At 42.7% G+C, this 25,856-nt stretch overlaps 1 protein-coding gene across 1 annotated transcript in view; it reads right to left on the minus strand.

Moving 5' to 3' along the window:
* The window catches only part of paip1 (poly(A) binding protein interacting protein 1), a 56,490-nt gene that overhangs the window by 18,729 nt on the left and 11,905 nt on the right, over positions 1–25,856 (minus strand). The window contains exons 2-7 of the mRNA XM_020511513.2: positions 19,794–19,954; positions 10,196–10,396; positions 3,015–3,127; positions 2,211–2,322; positions 1,069–1,194; positions 704–810 (exon numbers count right to left, since the gene is read on the minus strand). Coding sequence (XP_020367102.2) covers positions 704–810; positions 1,069–1,194; positions 2,211–2,322; positions 3,015–3,127; positions 10,196–10,396; positions 19,794–19,954 — 820 coding nt within the window. The remainder of the gene's footprint in view (positions 1–703; positions 811–1,068; positions 1,195–2,210; positions 2,323–3,014; positions 3,128–10,195; positions 10,397–19,793; positions 19,955–25,856) is intronic.

A 25,856-nucleotide genomic window follows, 5' to 3' on the forward strand; every position in this document is an offset into this window, starting at 1 on the left:
ACAGAAGACCTCTTAGAGATCCTAAAAAGTCATTTTATTTGAATCCATTTTCACTTGAACATAAAATTTTATCCAACTGAAAAAAACACAGGCATTGGCAAACCAGGAAATGAATATTTTTTAGCACAACTTTTCCAAAGCTGGGGGCACGGAGGACCCAATCTTCTATGGGGTGCAGGCAAGTTTCCTTCATAACATTGTTCTGATTCACTAGTGGGTTCTTTCTCTGGCTCTTTGATGAAGAAACTGACAGGGGGAGCATCTATCCTTGACCACTGACACCTGTCCATTCAGCCACTTGACTCAGTGTGTAGCTACTCGGACTGAAATCTTCAAAACAATCTCAATCACAATATCCTGTCAACAACTGTTTGATATACAAAGTCACACTCCAGCAGTCTGCTAAAGAAATACTCTAGACTCACTCAAAAGCAAAATACTGATGTTGAAAATCCAAAATAAAAACAAAGTATTGGAGAACCTCAAGCCTGTACCATCCGTGGGGAAACTAAAACAGTTAACATTGAGTCCGGGTATGATTCATCTTCAGAACACTTTCAGTTCTGAACGGTCAAATCAGACTCAAAACGTTAACTGTTTCTCTCTCCAACAGATCCTGCCAGACTTGCTGAGTCCCTCCAGCACTTTGTTTTTAGTTAAGATCTAGATTACGCACGTGCTTCAGCATGCCACATTTACTCACCTGCTACAATGAGAGTCGAGAACAACGTTCTCAATTCGCTGAATTATTTCATCCATGTCCGACTTTCCTTGTCCTTTCCAGGCATCTTCTAATACTGACCCTGTCAACTGCAAACAGAAGAGCAAGACTTAGACAGAATTAGCATATCCTCGGGACAGAGAGCAAGAATGAGACTTCAGAATATAAAATGTTGTGCTCTGGCCATATTGCTCATTCACTTGCGTATGTATGCGAATATATACACAACTGTGCCAACAGTTAGAGCATCTTCAACTCTCCAGACCAAGAGGAAAGATCAGATTAATGAGACAGGCATGAAGGGAGAATACAAAATGCACAAGGGAAATAGGAAACTGAGATCATACCTTCAGTAATTTTACGGCACAGATGAGGTTATCGTCTATAGGTTGAGAGAAGAGTGAATTCAGTAATTCACGAAGTCCTGTCTGCAAAATCTCAGCTCGTACTGGTGTTCCATTTGCCCCCTTCACCTGCCAATCCAAAACAAAAAGAAAACAAAAATCAGAAATGAATTGGTTCTTCCACAGTCAATTATGTTCCAATACGTTTCAGCGAGATTCAACCAAAACAACTGCAGTGTCTCAGTTCTTCAAAGAAACAAATTAAACAACGGGACCTAAACAGAATTTGGCTTAATAAATAGCACTTTTATCACAGTCAAAAGCTTGTGGGTTCAAGGCCCATTATAAAGACTTACACACATAATCCATGGGCATACTTCATTGCAGTACCAAGGAAGAGTTGCATTATGGTAGACACACCTTTCAGATAGTACAGCACAAGAAAAGACTTTATAAGCCACTATGCTTGTGCCAGTTCTATGAAGGGACCATCCAATTATTTTACTACAAATAACTAACAGACTAATACTTCAAAATTATTTAGTTGGCTGTGAAATGCTTTGGAACATCTCTGAAGAAACAGAAATCACCTTCTTCAGGACTTCCCTGACCAAGCGTCACTAATTTTGCTCCTTCTCAGCACGTGACTAGATTGGGCCTTCCCAGGCCATGTTGATACACATCTAAAAATCAGCCAGGGGCGTGCAAGTCCATAGTGGTTTGTCTGACCTCCAAAAAGTGAAGAGAAATCCCTCAATTTTGTCAAAACAAAAACAGTCAAATTTGCTGACACAGCCCAAAATCTTAAGTGGCTCGCTTTTCTGCAACATTCTGCAACAAAACGCGGGAAAACACAACAGCACTTCATCAGAGGCTGCACTGATGATGTTACCCAGCAGAGTAATGAAACATCTGCGGAACAACAAACCAGCTCAGCGAGCCAACCAACAACAATATCCACAACCCGAGCTACAAATCTACTCTAAAATCTTCAGCAACATTAGTCAACGAGCGAATATGAACAATACTCTTTCGTCTATAAGCTACTTTTCAGTCAGCTTTACAAAAGTGTTAAAAAATAATAAATAAGTGGGGAAAATGGACAGTTTGAAACAGTTGAGCATGCTAGAACCTTGAACACTCACCTCCAAGTTCAGATACAGCTCACCAAGGAACAGCACAAATGAATGGAACTTCTTTCTGATTTTTTCATCACCTTTCACTGCCTCGTCTCTCTTTGCATATTCTGTCTGACACCTACAGAAAAAGGAAAAGAGCAGTGACATTCGGAGCTGGAAGTTTAGTTGCTTGCTTCCTCAAGCCAGTTTGTCAAACCCACAGGAGTCAGCCGCAGCTCAACTGGGTGACATTCTAACTTTTGACTCAGAAGGTGCTGCATTCATGCCTCACACCAGAAGACTTGAGAACATCACCTAGGCTGAAACCTGCAGTGCAGGGCTGAAGGAGCTGGGGACACCAACTTCCGAATGAATTGCTAAACTAAGTCCCTGTCTGTCCTTTCAGGTAACGACACAAAAGAACTTAAGGCTTTATTACAAAGAGAACTGGGGAGTTCTCCCTGGTTCTCTAACCAACAATTAGCCCTCAACCAACATCACTAAAAACAGATTAACTGGTAATTGTAACATTGCTATTTGTGGAAGTTTGCTGACAGGAAGTTATCTGCTCCAGTTCCTACATTAGAACAGTCACTACACTTTAGAAGTAGTTAAACTACAATGTACTCAGAATATCCTGAGCTAGTGAAAGACGTTGCACAAATGTAAATCTTTCTTCGGTGAAAGAAACACTGTCTTGTACAACTTTCTTTTCAGCTCCCTGCTGTTTCATGAGAAATATGACATTCTGAAAAGGAAAGAGTACAGAATATTGGACAATATAGGATACAGTAATTTAACCTTGTGGTACATACGTGACCCAGCACCAACCTTTGGAGCAGCAGCTGCCGGAAGTTGCTGTTTCTGGGATTGATAGTTAGATTCTGGGACAGGTAATTACACAGTCGAGCCCCTGTGTATGTGAAGTTGGGCACTGTAGTTGCCTGGAGGAAGGAAAACAAAGTCGACTGAACCAGGTACTACACGGAAGAGGTAGCCTGGAAAAACACAGCGACCATGACCAATGCACCTACATATAACAAAAACAGAAAATACCAGAAATACTCAGGTGGTCACTCTGGAGAGAGAAACAGAGACACTGATAAAACCTTCGGTTCTCTCGGAACCACGTCTTGAAAGGAATTCGAGGATTTATATATACATATTAATCAATTAAAACCATCTAACTGATTAAAAACTTAACAGTGTCTTAGGTTTTTTTTTTAGTACATCCTCATCAATGGTGTGACCCTTTGATCTTTTACTTAAAAATGCTGTACCCGATACTGCCTCTCTCACTAACACCTGAAGGAGGACTGAAGCTGTCAAAGCTTGTGTTTTCAAACAAACCTGTTGAGCTATAACCTGCTGTTGCGTGATTTCTGACCTTGTCCACAGAGACTGTTTCAGGTCAATAACCTTTCATCACAACCGGAAAAGGTGACAACTGTAAGGATTCAAGCAAGTAGAAGGGTAAGAAAAGGTGAGTGGTTGCAGCCAAGGATAGGAAAAACAAAAAGAAGTTACAGAAGTGAAGGTAGGCAGGAGAGGTTAAATGACATAAGGATTGATTGGGAAAGGCAAAAGGGGCGATAATGGAACAAGAAGAAAAGAAACAAAAGAAAGATGGGCCCAGAGGTTGTGTAAATTACAACAGAATTATTACCAGAAACTGCAGCCCAAAAAGTAATGCAGCAGTGGATACAGTTTGAAATTTATCCTGGAGTACAGAAAACTGAAGTGCCTGCTTGAAAAGTGACATTCTGTCCCTCAAGTTTCCACTGACCTTTATTAAAACCATGTACAAGGTCGAGGACAGAGAGGTCAGATTGAGACAAAAAAAAAAGGAACAAACATTCAAAAGCTCAGACTTGTAACTGATGACTGAACAGATAGCGGTGACCTAATCTGCATTTGTTCTCTCCATATAAAGACAACTTAATCCTGAGGAATGAACACTGCACTTAAATAAGATAAAAATTACAAGTAAATTAGTTTCACCTGAAGTGTGGTTGAGGCAATGGATGGTGGGAAGGGAGCAAGGAAAAGGGCAAGTGTTACATCTCCTGCACTCTCAGAAGGGGTGATTGCTGGCTAGGTCAGCATTTATTGCCCACCCCTAATTGCCCTGAAAAAGGAGGTGGTGAGCTATCTTTTTGAACCATTGCAGTCCATGTACCTTAGGTAGACCCACAATGCCGTTAGGGAAAAGAGTTCCACGATTTTTAGCTAGCAACACTGAAGGAACAGCAATATATATCCAATTCAGGATGGTGAATGATTGGAAGGGAACTTACAGGTGATAGTGTCCCTGCATCTGCTGCCTTTTAGTTGGAAGCAGTTGCAGGTTTGGAAGAGCTGTTTAAAAGATCTTTGGTGAAAATTTGCAGTGCATTTTGTAGACAGTACACACTGCCGCTACTGAGGTCAGTGGTGAAGGAAGTAGATGTTTGTGGATGTGGTGCCAATCAAACAGGCTGTTTGGTCCTGGATGGTATCAAGTTTCTTCATTGTTTTGGAGCTGCACCCACCTAAGCAAGTGGGGAGTATTCCAACACACACCTGACTTGTGCCTTGTAGATGATGGACAAGCTGGGGAGTCAGGAGGTGAGTTATTCACCGCAGTATTCCGAGCTTCTGATCTGCTCGTGTGGCCACGGTGTTTATGTGGCAAGGTCAGTTGAGTTTTTGGTCAATGGTAACCCCAAGGATGTTGATAGTAGCACTATTGAATGTTATGGAGTGGTAATTAGATTGTTTCTTATTAGAGTCAGTCTTGCCTGCATTTGTGTGACTTTAATGTTACTTGCCACTTATCAGCCCAAGCTTGGATATTGTCCAGATATCATTGTATTTGAACATGGACTGCTTCAGTACCCGAGTTGCGAATGATGTCGAACAGTGTGAGATCAGTGGGAATATCCCCACTTCTGATCTTATGATGACGAGGGGAAGATCATTAAATGAAGCAGCTGAAGATGGTTGGGCCAAGTACATTACCCTGGGAAACTCCTGCAGAGATGTCCTGGAGCCATGATGACTGCCACCTAACAACCAGAAGGCCTAGTGGTATTATTGCTAGATTACTAATCCAGAAACTCAGCTAATGTCCCGGAAACATGAGTTCAAATCCTGCCAATGGCAGATGGTGGCATTCAATAAAAAAAATCTGCAATGAACAATCTAATGATGACCACGAAACCACTGTTCATTGTTGGAAAAAGCTATCTGGTTCACAAATGTCCTTCAGGGAAGGAAATCTGCCATCCTCATCTGGTCTGGCCTTAATGTGGCTCCAGATTCTCAGTGATGTGATTGACTCTCAACTGCTCTCTGGTTTGCTAGACCATTTCAAATCAGTTCAAAGGCAACTAGGAACAGGCAATCAATGCTGGCCAGCCAGCGACTTCCAATGTCCATGAGTGGCGACAAAAAAACCATCTTCCTATGTGCAAGGTATGACTCCAACCACTAGAGTTCGCTTCGATACCCACTGATTGCAATTTTGCTTGGATTCCTTACACTTGCCCTTATTCTAAAACACCAGCGGCAAACCCTTTCTTTTCCCTTTCAAACTCAATGTAAAATTCAATCATACTGTGGACATTGATACCTAGAGATTGCTGTGCCAAGTGAATCTGCTTCAAATTTGCACCTATTGTTGAAATTACACTCGGATGATAAATTCATATCTTAGAAACACAGAAGATAGGAGGAGTAAGCCACTCAACTCAGCCCTTTGAGCCTGCTCTGCCATTTAGTATGACCATGGCTGATCAAACAACTGAACAGCCTGTTCCTGCTTTTCTGCCGTACCCTTTGATCCTTCCAGACCCAAGTGCAAAATCCAAATAATTCTTGAAATCACACAATGTCTTGGCCTTGACTACGTTCTGTAACAGTGAAGTCCACAGGCTCACTACTCTCAGGGTGAAGAAATTCCTCATCATGGTGCAGGATGGTCTATCCAGTATCCTTGGGCTATGATTCCTGGTTCTGGACTGCCCCATCATGGGGAACAGTCTTCCTATATCAACTTTAGTTGGGTTAGAATTTTACAGAATTTGACGAGATCTCCCCCTCATTCTTCTGAACTCCAGTGAATATAATCCTAACTGATTTAACCTCTTCACATAAGTTAGTCCTACTATCCAAGGCATCAGTCTGGTAAGCCTTTGTTGCACTCTCTATAGCAAAAACATCCTTCCTCAGATGAAGAGACCAGAAGTGCATTCAATATTCCAGGTGAGGTCTCACCAAGGCCTTGTATAATTGTAGAAAGACATCTCTGCTCCAGTACTCAAATCCTCTTGTTATGAAGGCCAACATCACGTTTATGTTCTTGACCACCTGCTGCACCTCCATGCTTACCTTCAGCGATTGGTGTACAAAGTCTCCTTGCACATTCTCCTCCTCAATTTATAGCCAACCACATAGAGAAGGGTCCAGACCCGAAACGTCAGCCCCATTTCTGAAGAAGGGTCCAGACCCGAAACGTCAGCTTTCCTGCTCCTCTGATGCTGCTTGGCCTGCTGTGTTCATCCAGCTCTACACCTTGTTATATCACAAACTACCTTCCCGTTTTGCTCCCAAAGTGGATAACCTCTCATTTATCCACATTAGACTGCATCTACGACGTATTTGCCCAATCATTCAGCTTGTCCAATCACACTAAACAGCTCTGCAGCCTCCTCACAGTTCACCTTCTTGTTCAGCTGTAATTACCCACTTTAAAGAATGCGTTCTGAGGGAGACGTCACGCAACCCACTTGTCCAATCAGGGACAGACTGGGAAATCTGCACAAGGCGTGTGGGGACTTGTCCAGTAATGAAATCGGGGAGCTAGGCATCTAAGGACCGTATAATGTACTTTACAAATAAGTGCTACCAGTTGGAATAAATCATTGTGTTTGGTAAGTTAACCAGCAGAGTTGAGCTTTCAAATTATTACACCAGCTTTGTGTCCTCTGCAAATTTAGAGATATTACATTTAGTACCCTCATCCAAATTCATTCACATATATTGTGAATAGTTGGGGCCCTAACACTAATCCCTGCAGTACCGCACTACTCACTGCTTGCCATTCAGAAAAAGACCCATTTATTCCTATTCTGTTTCCTGTCCACTGACAAGTTTTCTATTCATCTCAATACTCTACCCCCAATTCCACGTGCTTTAATTTTCCATGCTAATCTTTTACGTAGGACTTAGTCAAAAACCTTCTGGAAGTCCAAATAAATCAACTTCACTGGCACACCCCACATCCTGTCTAACTATGACATCCTTAAAGAATTTGAGTAGATTTGTCAAGCATGACTTCCCTTGCGTAAATCGATGACAACTCTGGTCATCCTGACACTATTTTCCAAACGTTCAGCTATTAATTCTTTGAAATTAGTTGCATGACCAGAGTCAGGTTGACTAATAATTCCTGCTTTCTCTCTGCCCCCACACTTTTTAAATAGAGGGGTTACATTAGCTGCCCACCAATCTGTAGGAACTGTTCCATAGTCTATAAAATCTTGAAAGATGACCATCAATTCATCCACTATTTCTGGGGCCATTTCATTAAGTACTCTGGGAAGTAGATTGTCAACCCCTAGTGATTTATCTGCCTTCTATTCCGTCAACATCCTCAACACTATTTCCCCGTGAATACTGATGTCCTTCAGTTCCTCGCTCTCACTAAACGCTGTGGAGCCGATCATTCCAGGTGCTTTCCTTTGTGAACACAGAACTGAAGTATGTATTCTGTTGTACAGTCATATCTTTGCTCCCATTATAAATTCTGCTTCTGATCGTAAGGGACCAACATTTGCCTTCACCAAGCTTTCTCTCTTCACATATTTATAGACACTTAACGTTACCTGCAAGCTTACTCTTATACTGTTTTCCCATTCTTATTTAAAACCTTTGTCCTCCTTGCTGAATTCTAAGCTGCTCTCACTCCTTTGGTCTGTAATTTTATTTTCTGGCCAATTTCTACGCCACTGCCTTGGATCTAATACTATCTCTAATTTTCCCTGTGCACCATGGCTTAGTCACCTTTCCCATTTTACTTTACTGCCAGAGGAATGAATGACACCTATGTACTCTTTGAATGATTGCCAAAGCCTTTCTACTGTCATCCCTTTAAGTAGTGCCACCTACGTATCAAGCCTCTCAGCATCGTAATTTTCTCTATTTAGATTCAGGACCCCTAGTCTCGGAAGCAATTACATCACTCTCCATCACGAGGAATTCTATAATATTTGGTGCTCAACCCAAGGGCCCTGCAAACTACACCACCAATTATTCCTTTCTCATTACATGTTCTCTAGTTGGCTCTTCAATGTATTGGACCAGAAAACTAACCCGTGTACAATTCAGGAATTCTTCCTCTATGTCATTGTTACTAATTTGATTTGCCCGATGTATGCACAGGTTAAAGTCAGTTGCTGCTTGGCCTGCTGTGTTCATCCAGCCCTGCACCTTGTTGTCTCGGATTCTCCAGCATCTGCAGTTCCTACTATCTCTAAAATTACAAGTGTTCCTTTATTGCATGCATCACTGGTTTCCTGCTTAATGCCATTCCCAATATCACCCCTACAGTGTGGAGTGATATGTAAAATTCCCCACTACTGTTTTTTTGCCCCTTGATGTAACTTTACCATACAGATTGCACATTATCAGAGCTATCCTTCGTCACTATTGCATTAACTTCTTTAACCAGCAGTGCAACTTCACCTTTTCCTTACAAAAACTGAAAGAATGTAGATGCTGTAAATCGGGAACAAAAACAGAAGTTGCTGGAAAAGATCAGCATGTTGAGCAGCATCTGTGGAGAAAAAAATCAGAGTTAACATTTCAGGTCCAGTGACCCTTCACCAGAACTGTCATAAACAAAATCGAGCCTCTCACCATCGTAATTTCTTCTTTTTAGATTCAGGACCCCTCGAGTTCTGATGAAAGGGTCACCGGACCCGAAACGATAACTTTGATTTTTTTCTCCACGGATGCTGCCAGACCTGCTGAGCCTTTCCAACAGCTTCTGTTTTTGTTCACCTTTTCCTTTTGGTCTGTCCTTCCTAAATACTGAATATTCAGTTCCTATCCCTGGTCACCCTGCATCCACAATCGTGACTATATCATATCTGCTTTCATTAACTCACATGATTAAGCCATCTGCTTTATTGCAAATGCTCTGTACATTAAGTTAGAAGGCTTGTTTCTTTAACGTTACTTGCCCCACCCCGATTATTTTTCGCTGCGGCACTGATTGATCTTAGCCTTCGATTTTACTGCTTATTTTTTTTTTATTCCTCTTTCTGTCTTTTTCCTTGATTCCCCTTCCTCTGACTCTGTGCATAGGTTCATATCCCCTTGCCATTTTAGTCTTTGGGAGTTAAAAGTGTACCTGCCCAGTAATCAGCCTGCAAGGTCAAATGAGCAAATGCAGGAATATACAGTTGGACCTATAAAAAAACTGCTTTAAACAGCTAAGGACAGAGGGAAAGACAAACATGAATTGATGTTAAAGTCAGTGCCTTGTAATAAGATTTAGGACAACAACCATTCACTGAAAACTTAATACCTATAAACTACGCCACTACGACACAACTAAACAATTGGGATCAGACTTAACACCTCAACACTCAACTCTTAAAAACTTGAAGTTTCAACTGCCTTTGCCTTCCTTGCTGCTCAAAGCAGCATTCCCATCCCCCTTTAAACTTATTACCTGCATGATTGATGTTACCTTTTTCGTGGATTATTGTGGTAACACTTATTCAAAAAAACCTTGTAATTTGGCTCACTAACATTTGAAGTATGTTTTAATTGAAGTATGATAACTACATATTAAAAGAGCAAAAATATTTGTTTTGCTAGACCAGGGGAGGAGACGAGCCAATTCCTCCATCCTCAAGCTGGTCATAACAATACAGACACCGTCTAATACCCATAATATTTTGTGCATGTACTCTTTTCTCCCAACTAAACACCACTCACAAACATAGACTAGCAAATCTCACCTGCTGGTAGATTATTTCTACCACTTCTTGAAGTGCTTCGTCAGTGTTGACCCAGCCATTCATCATCTCCGTGAATTGTACAATCTCCAGTTCAAAGCTACCAGGCAGAGAGGTCAGTAGACTCAAAAAGTCATGGAGATAGTCAGCAAGTGTGAGGTCAGAGGGTATTTCTAAATCCACAAATGCCTCATCTGAAACTTTCTGTTGAGACAGCAAGGGCAAAGACACATATTAAACAAAGAAGAGCAAAGGGAAGCTTACAAATTGAGGAAGAACACACAAACAGAAGTCACCCATTCAATCTTGCCTGTCATTTAATATGATCAAGGCTGATTCACCCCATTACCTGTACGCCACTGATCAGAAATTTATCATCTCTACAGACTCAGTGACTTCCACAGAAAATTCAAAAAGTTCGCTAAAAGTAGTTCTCATCTCAAACTGAAGTGGCATCCCCCTTATTTTTAAATTGCACGCCATCCAGTTCTATATTCCCCAAACAGCTGGAACAACTTACCTACATCTACTGTCCATCCCTTTAAATATTTAATAAGTTGCACCAAGATCACCTCTTGCTTTTCAATTTGGAATATTAACACATGAACATGGAAAAATTGTAGGCCACTCCACCCTTCAAACCTGCACTATCGTTCAGCAAGATCATTACTGATCTGATTTCAACCTCAACTCTACATTCCTACGTACCCATTGATAATCTTTCACTCCCTTGGTAATCAAAAATCTATCTTTCTCTGCCTCGAGAATATTTAAATATTCTGCCTTTTGAGGAAGGGAATTCCAAACTCTCAATACCCAGAGAAGAAAAAATGTGTCCTCATCTGTTTTAAATGGACAACTCGTTATTTTTACTCTTTGATCCCTAGTTCTAGATTGTCCCACAAGAGGAAATATCCTTTTGACATCCACTTGGTCGAGTCCCCTCAGAATCATATGTTTCAATTAAGTCACTTCTTGCTCTTGTAAACTCTAGAAGAATGAGGCCAATCTACCTATCTCACAAAGGAACCAACTCATTCCAGGTGTTAGTCTAGTGATCCATCCCTGAACCGTTTTCAACACATTAACATCCTTCTTTCAGTACAAGCGCTTCAGACAGGACTCCAGATGTAGTCTCACCAATGCCCTGTGAAACTGAAGCATAACCTCCCTCCTATTGCATTCAATTCCCCTCAATAAACCATCACATTCTATTAGCTTTTCTGATTACTGCTGTGCTAACTTTGAGATTCACGCACTAGAACCTCATCTCCGAGCTCTGCAACCTCTCACCGTTAAGATAACACGCTTCTTTTTTATTCCTTCTGCCAAAATAGACAATTTCCCATTTTCCCATACTGATCTCCACTCCTTTGTAGAATCCTTCTGTGATCTTCACAACTCACTTTCCTACTTACCTTTGTCATCAGATTTAGCTACCATATCTTTAATCCCCTCATCCAAATTGTTTATATAAAAATTATAAAGAGTTGCAGCCTCAGCAGCAACCCCTTTAGCACACCACACGTGACATCCTGTAGGCCTGACAAAGGTTCATTTATTTCTACTCCCTGCTCACCGGCCAATTTTCTAACTATGTGAATACGTTACCTCCCACACGATGAGTTTTTATTTTCTGCAATTACCTTTGATGTGGCACCTTATCAAATGTCTTCTGGAAATCTATACACCATATACCTACTAGTTTCCCTTTTTCTGCAGCACAAGTTACTTCTTCAAAGAATTCAAAAAAATTAGTTAAACATGATTTCTATTCGATATAACCATGATCGACTTGAACTTATCCAGATGACCTGTTGTATCATTTTAATAATGGCTAACATTTTTCCTGTGACAGATGCTAAGCTGGCTCAGTTTCCAGTTTCCTGCCAATTCCCTTTCTGAGTTACAGCAGCTATTTTCCAATCAGAGGGGGCACTCCTTGAATCTAGTGCGTTTTGGAAAATTAAAATCAACGCATCAACTATTTCACTATCTACTTTAAGAACCTAGCATGAAATCCATCAGGACCTGGTTACTTGTCAAATTGCAGTTCCAACAGTATACCAAGTACTACTTCCCTAGCAATGGTAATTTCCTTGGGTTCCTATCCTCCTTTCCATGTACCTGCTGACCTTGCCCTTCCAGATGGAAGTGGTTGTGGGTTTGGATGGTCCGAAGGATTGTTGATGAATTTCTTCAAGTGCATCTTATAGACAGTACACGTGGCTGTTACTGAACGTTGGTTGAGGGGGGGAATGAATGTTCGTGGACGTGTGCCAGTTAAGCAGGCTGCTTTGAGCTGGATGGAGTCAAGCGTCTTCAGCGTTTGTAAAGCAACACTCATCCAGGCAAATGGGGAGTATTCCATCACATTGCTGACTTGTGCCTTGTAGATTGTGGACAGGCTCTGGGGAGTCAGGAGGTGTGTTACTCACCACAGTATTCCTAGCCTCTGACCTGCTTTTACAGCCACTGTATTTATATGGCGAGTCCATGAGTGTTTCTGGTCAATGGTAATGCCCAGAATTGTTATAGTGGGGCATTCAGTGATGAAACACCATTGAAAGTCATGGGGCAGAGGTTAAGATTGTCTCCTATTAAAAATGGTGAATGCCTGCATTTGCATGGTACAAGTGTTACTTGTTTTATATTAACTTTGACTTTTTCAGTTAAGCATGGATGGCTTAGAACTTTTATTTGTTGGAATACATCTAATTTTGCATTTGCTGAATATCCCCCGAAATGTTTGCCACTGCACCTCTATTGACCTGTTCCATGACCTAAACTGCCAGTTCATTTTCGCTAGTTCGTATATGCTCTAAAAGCCCTATTTTAACTGCAAAATAGTATGGGTCCAATCCAACTTCAGTCCCTTTAATTGTACGTAAAATTTAATCATATTACAATTGCTGCTTCTCAGGAGTGGTCTCACTATGAGGTCATGCTGGTCTAAAAAATTGTCCTGAAAACATTCATTGACTTCTCCGTCTAGACTACTTTTCTCCATCCGATGTTTCCAGTACATGTATCAAACTTCCATCATCTCATCCTTGTACCCTGTCCTGTCATGCAGTTATTGTTAAGGAGCCTGTTCACAACTCCCAGTACCTCTTGCTTTCATCATTCCACATTTCCACCCCGGTTTCCTGAAATTTGGATATTCCTTCAATTGTGCTAACATCTTCAATTGACACAGGCACTTCTCCATCTTTTCCTAACTTCCTGTCCTTTGTACATGTCACAAACCCTTCAATATTCAAGTCCCAATTTAGGTCGTCCTACAGTAACATGTCAGTTGCGGCCAATAGATCATACTAATTTGTGCAACAAAAACAGGAACGGAAAAGCTCAGGTCCAGCAGCATCTAAGGGTCATTGGACCTGAAATGTTAAAACTGATTTCTCTCCACAGATGCTGCCAGAGGTGTTGATCTTTTCCAGCAGTTTCTGTTTGTTTCTGATTCCCAGCATCCACAGTTCTTTAGTTTTTATTTCGTACTAATTTGTGCAACCAGCTCATCTGCTTTGTTTCAAACAATATGTGCATTCAAATACAGTGCCTTAAGTTTTGTCCTTTCATTATTTTTGTAACTGAGTCTCATCTGCTGATTTCCTCTCACATCTACATTCACTGTCTTTTCCTATCACTCACTAAATTAAAAATACTTCCTTTGTAGCATCCCACACCACCTTCTATTCAGAACTTCCCAAAACTAAGTCCTTGTCGCCACTTTTCATTTAAAACCGGTTCTACTCCCTGGTTATGTGGTTCACACTCACATCTGTCCCAGCATGGTTCAGATGTAGACTTTCCCAATGGTACAGATCCAAATTTTCCCAGTTTTGGTCCCAAAACATCATGACCAAAACCCACTTGCCCTGTACCTGTCTTTCAGCTACTCTTTCATCTATGTCAATTTGCACGTGGCTCAGACATTATTACCTTTGAGGCTGGCTTCTTCATCTCGAGCCGAGGTTCATAAACTGTTTATGCAGAATTTCGTTCCCAGTTCTACGTCACTGGTACCAATATGCATCCCCCTGCACCCGGGCACCAGACACTGTTTGCTTCAGAAAACAAGGTTAATCCCCTGACAATGCTGTCCCCTACGATTACATGCTTTTCGGCTCCTCCACTTGGAGCGGTGTGGCTGTGCCATGGTCACTTAGCTCATCGCACCCACAGCCCTGCTTTCATCCAAACAAGTCGAGAGAACCACCAATCTGTTGGACAACTGCAGAGACCTTTTCACTCTCATCTTTGGCTTAAATGAGACCCTTTATTCAGAGATTATGAGTTCTGCATTTTGCATCTAACCTGTCAAGTCCCTTAAGATTCTTGCACGTTTCAGTAATATTGCATCTCATTCTTCTAAACTCCAATAAGTACAGGAACAAAATCAAAGTTGCCGGGAAATCAACTTTGTTTTTGTTGCTGGAAAAGCTCAGCAGGTCTGGCAGCATCTGTGAAGGAAAAAACCGGTGACCCTTCCTCAGAACTGATGGTGGCTGGGAAAACGTTAGTTTATATGGCGGAAAAAAAGGGAGGGGAATGGGTAGGGAATAAACAATAGTATAGAGCCTAAAAAGAGAGAAGAGCAGTTGGACAGACAAAGGAGTTGATGACGATCAGGTTGGGAGGGTGAATAGTTGTATGGGTAATTAACTCTGTTTTTTCCTTCACAGATGTTGCCAGACTTGCTGAACTTTTCCAGCAACTTTGTTTTGGTTCCGGATTTACAGCATCCGCAGTTCTTTCGTTTTTTATCCAATAAGTACAGGACCAACTTACTCAGCCTCTTCTCACAAGACAGTCATGGAATCATAGAATCCCTACAGTGCAAAAGCAGGCCATTCGGCCCATACAGTTACACTGAGCATCCCACTCAGTCACAACCTAGTTTCTTAAACATCTTCCATTTTTCAACTGCCTTCACTGCTAAACTCTTTCCGCATCTGCCCTGTCAAGGCCCCTAAGGATCTTATCTGTGGATTCTGCAGGATTCAGAGCTTGGATCTCAATTAAGTCAGGACGCAGAGGTGCTTGTGATTTGGACAAGTTCAGTGAGTGGGCAAATGAATGACGGATGAAGTATCATGTGGATAAATGAGGTTATCCATTTTGGTAGAAAATTCAAGACGACAAATAGAACAGTACAGGCCCTTTGGCCCACGATGTTGTGCCGAACTTTTACCCTAATCCTAAGGTCTATCTTACCTCCACCCCTACCTTAGACTATCATCCATATGCCTATCTAATAGCCGCTTAAATGCCCCTAATGAGGCCAACTCCACTACCCTCTCTGGCAATGCATTCCATGCCCCAACCACTCTCTGATTAAAGAACCTACCTCTGACGTCTCCCCATATCTACCTCCACTCACTTTAAAACTATGCCCCCTCGTAATAGCTACCTCCACCCGAGGAAAAAGTCTCTGGCTGTCCACTATCTATACCGCTGATGATTTTGTACACCCCTATCAAGTCACCTCTCATCCTTCGTCGTTCTAAAGAGAAAAGCCCTAGCTCTCTCAACCTTTCCTTGTAAGACCTTCCCTCCATTCCAGGCAACATCCTGGTAAATCTCCTTTGCACCTTTTCCAACACTTCCACATCTTTCCTGTAATGAGGCGATCAGAACTGGACACAATACTCCAGATGTGGCCGAACCAGGCTTTTGTACAGCTGGAATATAACTTCACAGCTCTTGAACTCAATCCCTCTATTAATGAAAGCTAACACACCATACGCCTTCTTAACAACTCTATCCACCTGGGTGACAGCTTTCAGGGAACTATGGACATGAACCCCAAGATCGTTCTGCTCCTCCACACTGCCAAGAATCTTTCTGTTAACCTTGTATTCTGCTTTCAAGTTTGTTCTTCCAATATGAATCACCTCACACTTTTCAGGGTTAAACTCCATCAGCCACTTCCCAGCCCAGCTCTGCATCCTATCAATGTTCCTTTGTAACCTAGAATAGCCCTCCGCAATATCCACAACTTGACCTACCTTCGTATTGTCCGCGAACTTACTAATTCACCCTTCCACTCCTTCATCTAAATCATTTACAAAAATCATAAATAGAAGAGGACCCAGAACAGATCCTTGTGGTACACCACTCGTAGCTGAGCACCATGTTGAATATTTTCTGTCCACTACCACCCTTTGTCTTCTAAGGGTCAGCCAATTCTGAATCCAATCTGCCACATTTCCCCCAATTCCATGCCTCCTTACGTTTTGCATGAGCCTACCAGGGGGAACCTTATCAAACGCCTTACTTAAATCCATGTATACCACATCCACTGCTCTACCTTCATCCACGTGTTTGGTCACCTTTTCAAAGAATTCAATAAGGTTTGTGAGGCATGATCTACCCCTCACAAATCCATGCTGACTATCACGAATCAAGCTGTGCCTTTCCAAGTGATCATAAATCCTATCTCTCAGAGCCCTTTCCGATAATTTGCCCACCACTGACATAAGACTAACTGGCCTGTAATTTCCAGGGTTATCCCTGTTCCCTTTTTTATACAAGGGAATGACGTTTGCCTCTCTCCAATCTTCCGGCACTATACCCGTGGACAGTGAGGATGAAATGATCATCGCCAAAGGCTCTGCGATCTCTTCCCTCACTTCCCATAGATTCCTTGGATAAATCCCATCAGGCCCAGGGAGCTTATCTATCTTCAACTTCCTCAAAATTCCTAGCACATCTTCCTTACTAACATCGACCTCCTCTCGCCTACCAGCCTGTTCCACACTGTCCTCCTCTACAACTGGGTCCGTCTCAGTTGTGAATACCAAAGAAAAGTATTCGTTAAGGACCTCTCCTATCTCTTTAGGCTCCGTGCACAAGTTCCCTTTACAATCTTTGATCAGCCCTACCCTTTCTCTGGTCATTCTCTTAATCCTCACGTACGTGTAAAAGGCCTTGGAGTTTTCCTTGATCCTACCTGCCAAGGTTTTCTCATGCCCCCTTTTAGCTCTCCTAAGCCCTTTCTTCAGCTTCTTCCTGGCTAACTTGTATCCCTCTACAGCCTTTTCTGTTCCTTGTTTCCTAAACCTTATATAAGCATCCTTCTTCCTTTTAACCAGTCGTTCGACCTCTCTGAGAACCAAGGCTCCCTCACTCGACCGCATCTTCCCTGCCTGCTAGGGACAAACATATCGAGCACATGCAGTATGCATTCCTTAAACAATCTCCACATTTCAATAGTGCTCTTCCCTGACAGCATCTGTTCCCATTTTATGTTACCCAGTTCTTGCCTAACAGAATTGTAATTACTCTTCCCCCAATTATAAACCTTACCAAGTGATCTGAATGGAATTAGATTTCAAAAGGAGCAGTCACGACAACACAGTCACTGAAAGTAAGCATGCAGATGTAGTAGGCAATGAAGACAGCAAATGATATGTTGGCATTCTTAGGAAGAGGGTTCAAGTCCAGGAGCAAGGATGTCTTGCTGCAATTATATGCGGCTTCCTGGGACCACACCTGAAATACTGTGTGCAGCTTTGGTCTCCTTATCAGAGGAGGCTGTTCAGGCTATGGAGTGAGTACAATGAAGCTTTACCAGACTGATTCCTAAGATGGCAGGACTGATCTACAGGGAGAGACTGGATCGGTTAGGACTATATGCACTAGAGGTTAGAAGAATGAGGGGAGATCTCAGAGAAACCTATAAAATTCCAACAGGATTAAACACAGTAAATGCAGAAAGGATGTTCCTGATGACTGGGCAGTCCAGAGTCTGGGATCATAGTCTAAGGATACTCAGTAGGCTATTTATTACTGAGTTGAGGAGAAAGTTCTTCACTCAAAGTGGTAAGCCTGTGGAATTTCCTGCTACAGAGAGCGGTCAAGGCCAAAATATTGAATGTCTTCAAGGAGGCGTTCAAAATAGTTCTTAGGGCCAAAGATCCAGGACAACAATCTTGAGCTACTTCATCAATGATGTTCCCTTCATCATAAGATCAGAAGTGGGGATGTTTGCTAATAATTGTACAAAGTTCAGCACCACTGAAGACTCCTCAGATACCGAAGCAGTCCGTGTTCAAATGCAACAAGGTCTGGACAATATCCAGGCTCGGGCTGACAAGTGGCAAGTAACATTTTCACCACACACATGCCAGGCAATGACCATCCCCGAAAGACAGAATCTAACCAGACCCCTCTGACACTCAATGATGTTATCATCACTCCCCCACTGTCAACATTCTGGGGGTTACCACTGACCAGAAACTCAACAGTACTCACCACATGAACAGCGGCTACAAGAGCAGGTCAGAGTTTAGAAAAACTGCAGTGAGTAACTCACCTCCTAACTCCCCAAAACATATCTGCCATCTACAAGGCACATGTCAGGAGTGTGATGGAATACTGCCCACTTGCCTGGACGAGTGCAGCTCCAACAACACTCAAGAAGCTTGACACTATCCAGGACAAACCACCCCGCTTGATTGGCATCACATCCACAAGCATTCACTCCCTCCACCATCGACACTCAGTAGCAGCAGTGTGTACTATCCACAAGACGCACCACAGAAATCACCGAAGATTATTAGACAGCACCTTCCAAACCCTCAACCACTTCCATCTAGAATGACAAGGGCAGTAGATGCATAGAAACACCACTATCTGCAAACTCCCCTCCACGCCATTCACCATCCTGACTTGGAAATATACACTGGTGTCCCTTCAATGCTGCTGGCTCAAAATCCTGGAATTCCCTCTCTAACGACATTGTGGGTCAACCTACAAGATGTGGACTGCAGTGGTTCAAGAAAGCAGCTCAGCACGAGCTTCTCAAGACCACCTAAGGTTGGGGAATAAATGCTGGCCAGCCAGTGATGTCCATGCCCCAAAGTGAATATAAATAAAAAGGATCAAAGGGTATGGGGAGAAGGCAAGAATAGGGAACAGAGTTGGATGGTCAGTCACAATCGCATCACGTGGGCTTGACAGCTGAAAAACCTACTCCTGTGCCGATATTGTGCAGTTTTAGCAAGACCATCCTATTTTTATACTCCAATCCCTTTGAAAGAAATTCCATTTGCCTTCCCAATTACCCAATGAACTTGGCCGCTTGCTTCTTGTGATTAATGAATGAGGACCCCCAATTCCCTTTGCTTTCTGTAGCTACCTGCGGTTTTTCTCTATTTAAATAATATGCAGCCGCTCTCCTTCCTGCCAAAGAGCATAAACTCTCATTTTACCACATTATATTCTATCTGCCAATTTTTTGTCCATTCACTTAATCCCATTGTGACCTTTGACATTTCAATAAAACAAATTGGCAAATCAGGAATGGACTACTTGAACCACATTAGAATCCTGTATACAGGAGGAGGCTACAATCTTATTATCTGATGGAAGGACCACATTGACAGAACTGAAAAGAGCATTAAGGCATTCTTGTACTGGACAAGAAATCTTGGCTACCCATGACATGTGGCCAGGTGAACTGAACCAAAATTCAAGCTTAAGACCAAACAAGATCATCAAAAAGAAGAACACTGAAAAGCACCTGAGCAATATTTAATCCTGTAGCACCTTCAGGCACTTTCCCTAAACTGTACTTTCACTCCATACTCACCGCCATGAAGCCCGGTGGGTAGAACTCTGGTGCGCTGGCTGATAGTTTTGACTGGATGGTGAATGCTTCCACTCTCTGTGGTTTAACCATGGCAGTGTTTGTGCTGTGAGACAGATATTGGTCATGAGATCCCAGTGCCATCTGGCCTCGGCTGCCGCTATCTGGAAAATCACAAAAAGACAAAGTGTCTCTATTTTTCTTTCTGCTCCTTCTTCCTCCTCCCATGTTTCTAAAATAAGACTCAAACAAAAATTCTAATCTCCACTCATCAGAGGTCAGGTTCTGGTCCAGTTCAAGTACACCTTTGTGAACTGACAGGCTGAGCACTACACAGGCTCAAGAAATAAGCTTCAATCAGTGTTCTCATATCTGAAACTTATGGTATTAAACATATCCCAATGTTCTAAGTTAGGATGCACTCAACTATAACTTGTTCTAACACCTTTAATGTAATAAAAAGGGAAATATTAGATATAAATATAAATCAATCTGAGCCACAAAAGCAAATATTAGAATCATGAAAGTTATTTGAATCCCAAGACAAGAAAGATCTGAACAAGACAAACCAGTCAATAAAAGGTAAAGCCACAATAAAAGGCAGGCCACTCGCTGGACTTTGATTTCACAAGACAGACTGCCAAAATGAAGTGTTAAACAAACCACAAGCATTTCAGCCGCACTCACATTACTCCACTAGTAATAGCAGTGACAATTCAAACCCTTGAATAATAATTACTGGAAATAGTTCAATGTCAATGAAGGAGTTCTTCCATTATGCTGGTAGTAAGTTGCAGGCGGTTGGTCATCTCAGTTGGCTAGATGGCTGGTTTGCGATTCAGAGTGACGCCAACACCATGGGTTCAATTCTGACACCAGCTGAAGTCATCACGAAGGTCCCACCTTCTCAATCTCACCTCTCACCCGAGACATTGTGACCCTCAGGTTAAACTCACTACCAGTCATCTCTCTCTAATAAGAGAGCAGCCCTATGGTCCTCTGGAACTAAGGCACTGCATGCTTCTGGAGAGGATGTTTCCTTTTCTTTGCATTTTCCTTTTGAATATCTGTAAGAGTGAGTATCTTGGGCTGTATATTTTCTGAGACTGAAATGATGAGCTGCCCTCCCATCTATTAGTTTGGTGGGTGAGGTTGGGTGAAGGGCAGTGTATTTAACAACTGGCGGCAATGTTTCCCAACCCAATTGGGAATTGCCTGTTTTCCTGCTCAGTACCTTCTTGAAGGAGAAATAAAACAGTAGGGACAACGCAGACCTCACAACTTATGGCGCTTTGCAGAGGAAGTGCAACATTGCAAATAAAACGAAAATGATAGAAATACCCAGCAGGTCTGGGAGCACCATTGGAGAAAGAGTTAAAATTTAAGGTCAAAGACCTTCCTTCACAACTGGAGAGAGGAGAAACATGGCAATGTCATTTCAGCCTCAGTATATTCACATTAGGCCTTTTACATGACCGGGAATAAACAAATTACCAAAAAGAAATATCCATGTTCAGACAACTCTTCAAAAGTTTGGGGAACACCTTGATCTATCATCCTTCAATCTGAACCATTTACCAGAATTTAGTGTTTTCCATTCTGAAGACAAGCACAGAGTCATAGAGTAATACAGCATGGAAACAGACCCTTCAGCCCAAACCAGGCCGTGGCGACCACGGTGCCCACTTAGCTAGATCCAATTGCCCGCATTTCATCCATATCCCTCTAAACCCTAAACAAAAACCAGAAGAACTGCAGATGCTGTAAATCAGGAACAAAAACAGGAGTTGCTGGAAAAGTTTAGCAGGTCTGGCAGCATCTGTGAACAGAAAATCAGTGTTAATGTGTTGGGTCTGGTGACCCTTCCTCATTGTTCTGAGGAAGAGTCACCAGACCTGACATGGTAACTCTGTTTTCTCCTTCACAGATGCTGCCAGACCTGCTGAGCTTTTCCAGCAACTCCTGTTTTTGTCCCTTTAAACCCTTCCCATCCATGTACCTATCCAAATGTTTTTTAAAATTTTGCTGTTGTACCTGCCTCCGCCTCTTTTTCCAGCAGCCCATTTCATATACGTACCACTCTCTGTGTGAAGAAGTTGCGCCTCAGCTCCTCCTTAAATCTATCCCCTCTGACCTTAAACCTATGCCCTCTAGTCTTCAATTCCCCATCCCTGGGAAAAAGATAGAATGAATGCATATTGTGTATGTCCCTCATGATTTTATACACCTCAATAAGGTCATTCCTCACTCTATGTTCCAAGGAGAAAAGTCCTATCCTGGCCAATCTCTCCCTGTAACTCAGGCCTATTAAGTCCTGGCAACATTCTCATAAATCTTCTTTGTACACTTTTCAGTCTAACTATGTCTTTCCTATTACAGGATGATGAAAACTGTACACAATTCTCCAAGCGTGGCTTTCACCAACAGCTTATACAACTGTAACATAACATCCCAACTCCTCTACTCAATGCCTCGACCAATGAAGGCCAGCATGCTAAATGCCTTCTTCACTACCCTGTCCACCTGTGACACTGCTTTCAACAAACTATGTACTTGTACTACCAGGTCGGTCTGTCCCACAACACTCCTCAGGACCTTACCATTTACTGTTTATGTCCCTGGTTGGTTTGACTTCCCAAAATGCAACACTTCACGCTTACCCGTATTGAATTGCATTTGTCAATTCTCAGCCCACTTCCCCAGCTGATCAAGATTCCTCTGTAATTTTTGATAACCTTCCTCGCGATCAATGATACCTCCTAATTTTTGTATCATCTGCAAACTTACTAATCGTGCCTTGTACATTCACATCCAGATCATTTATGTAGATGACAAATAACAAAGGTCCCAGCACCGACCGCTGTGGCATACCACTAGTCACAGGCCGAGAAACAACCTTCAACCACCACCCTCTGCTTCTTACCAATGAGCCAATTTTGAATCCAATTAGCTAGCTTTCCCTGGATCCCACGCAACCTAACTTTTATAGCTAGCCTGCTGTGTGGGACCTTGTCAAAGGCATTACTAATGTCCCTTATGAGTTTCAAGCACTGCGGCACACCTGGGAGGGGGAGAAGTACGTGGACACTGTTTCAGGAGGCAGTCACACGTGGTAGATTAAGTAATTCAAATTTGGTCAGTGGCCAGGGGCAGCAGGGTGTGACTGTCAGCAAGGCAGGTAGAGGGATCCTGCAGTCAAGAACAGAAGAGCCTCTGCTCTTGACCTTGTCCAACAGGTACGAGGTACTTGCTCCCTGTGTAGATGAGGAAAAGGGCTGCAGGGAAGATGAGCCAACTGACCACTCACCGTGGTATGGGAGGCCATTCAAGAGGGGGGAGCAAAAAGACAAGTGGTACTTGTAGGGGATTCTACAATTAGGGGGATAGATAGTATCTTTTGTAAGCAGGATCGAGAGTCTCGCATGGTGTGTTGCCTGCCTGGTACCAGGGCAAGGGATACCTCTGACTGGCTTGGAAGGATATTGGAGTGGGAGGGGGTGGATCCTTTAGTTGTGGTCCACACCAGAACAACCAACATAGGCAAGACTAGGAAAGAGGACCTGTTCAGAGATCATCAGGTGCTAGGAACCAAATTAAAGAACAGGTCCTCAAGGGTTATAATCTCCGGATTACTGCCCGAGCCATGTGCTAATTGGCATAGGGACATAAGAATAAGGGAAGTAAACACGTGGCTAAAAAAGAGTGGTGCGGGAAAGAGAGGCTCCTTTTCATGGGGCACTGGCATCAGTACTGGAACAGGAGGGATCTGTACCGTTGGGACGATCTCCACCTGAATCAAGCTGGGACCAATGTTCTAGCGAAAAGGGTAAATAGGCTGGTCAACAGGACTTTAAACTAGAAAGTGGGGTGGGAAGGGAATGGTGAAACTTGCCCCAGTGGGAAACAAAGCAGCAGGTTAACATCTGTAGTGGTGGATTCAACTATGTGGAAAAATATGAAAGAAATGACAGGGAAGGAGAACTCAGGAGCGGTTATTAAAGTCTCCAGCACAGACACAAATAGGACAGAGTGTTTGGAAAGGACTAGCAATCAAACACTGGAAAAACGAATGACACTGAGAAGAGGGAGGGTTAATACAGGATTGAAGATGTTATATCTGAATGCACGCAGTACAAGGAATAAGGTAAACGAGCTTGTGGCGCAGATTGAAATTGGCAGCTATGTCATGGTGGGCATCACGGAGACGTGCCTGCAAGGGGATCAGGATTGGAAAATGAATATCCAAGGATATACATCCTACCAAACAGGTAGGCAGGTGGGCCGAGGGGGTGGGGTTGCCTTATTAGTAAGAAATGAAATTAAATCAATATGAAGAAACAAAGTAGGATCAGATGGTATAGAATCTGTGTGGGTAGAGCTGCAGAACCGCAAAAGGTTTAAAAAAAAACATAGTTGGAGTTGTGTACAGGCCTCCAAACAGTCGTCAGGAGCTGGGGAGCAAGAAACACACCTTTGGTTCTCCTTGGTCTACCCTGCTTGTTACTTAGTCCTAGAATTCTAGTAGATTTGTCAGACATGACCTCCCATTGATGAAACCATGCTGACTTTGCCCTGTTTTACCATACACTTCCAAATATTCAGAAATCTCTTCCTTCACAATGGACTCCAAAATCTTACCCATGACCGAGGTTAGGCTAATCGGCCTGTAATTTTCTGTCTTTTGCCTTACTCCCTTTTTAAACAGGGGTGTCACGTTAGCGATTTTCCAGTCCTCTGGGACCCTCCCTGACTCTAGCGATTCCTCAAAGATCAGAGGCTTTATAAGGCCCTGGTCAGGCCACATTTGGAGTATTGCGTGCAGTTTTGGGCCCTATATCTCAGGAAGGATGTACTGGCCCTGGAGCGGGTTCAGAAGAGGTTCACGAGAATGGTCCCAGGAATGGAAAGCTTAATATATGAGGAACGTTTCAGGACTCGGATTATACTCATTAGAGTTTAGAAGGATGGGGGATGGGGCGGGGGGGGGGGGGGGGGGGAAGAGATCTAATTTACACTTACAGAATACAGAATGGCCTGGACAGAGTGGATGTTGGGAAGATGCTTCCATTGATAGGAGAGACTAGGACCCGAGGCCAAAGCCTTAGAGTAAAGAGAAGACCTTTTAGAACCGAGATAAGGAGAAATTACTGCAGCCAGAGAGAGTGCTGAATCTATGGAATTCACTGCCACAGAAGGCTGTGAAGGTCAGGTCATTGAGTACATTTAAGACTGAGATAGATAGGTTCTTAATTATCAAGGTGATCAAGGGTTACGGGGAGAAAGCGTGAGAATGGGGTTGAGGGACTTATCAGCCATGATTGAATGGCGGAGCAGACTCGATGGGCCGAATGGCCTAATTTCTGCTCCTATGTCTTATGGTCCATATAGACTACATCCACTGCCCAACCCTCATCCATCCTCTTGGTTACCTCTTCAAAAAACTGTAAAAGATTTGTCAGGCGTGACTTCCCATAGACAGTTCCATGCTGACTAGATCTTGACTATCCAAATGTTGATTGATCCTGTCCCTCAGTATCCTCCCCAATAACTTGCCTTCTACTGATGTCAGTCTCACTGGCCTGTAGTTCCCTGGCTTGTCTTTGCTACCTTTCTTAAAGAAAGAAACAACATTAGCCATCTTCCAGTCTTCATTATATCATACAGTACAGAAGAGCCCATCAAGTAAGCACAGACAAAAAAAAGCTTTAAATCTACCCTACTCCCACAGGCCACACTTAGCCCTTAGCCTTGAATGTCACTTCATTTAAAGTGCTCATCCAAGTACTTTTCAAAGTGTATGATCTTTCCAACCTCAATGACCCTCCCAGACAGTGGACTTCAGATTTGCACCACTCAGTGATAAAAAAAATTCTCAAATACCCTCTAAAACCTAGCTTTCACTTTAAAATCATGCCCCCTTGTTAGCAATCCTTCACTTAAGTGGAACAGCTGCTTTCTATTCAGAGATAGTAGGAACTGCAGATGCTGGAGAATCTGAGACAACAAGGTGCAGAGCTGGATGAACACAGCAGGCCAAGCAGCATCAGAGGAGCAGGAAGGCCGACG

Source organism: Rhincodon typus, chromosome 3, assembly GCF_021869965.1.
Source record: "Rhincodon typus isolate 14 chromosome 3, sRhiTyp1.1, whole genome shotgun sequence".
Lineage (NCBI taxonomy): Eukaryota > Metazoa > Chordata > Chondrichthyes > Orectolobiformes > Rhincodontidae > Rhincodon > Rhincodon typus.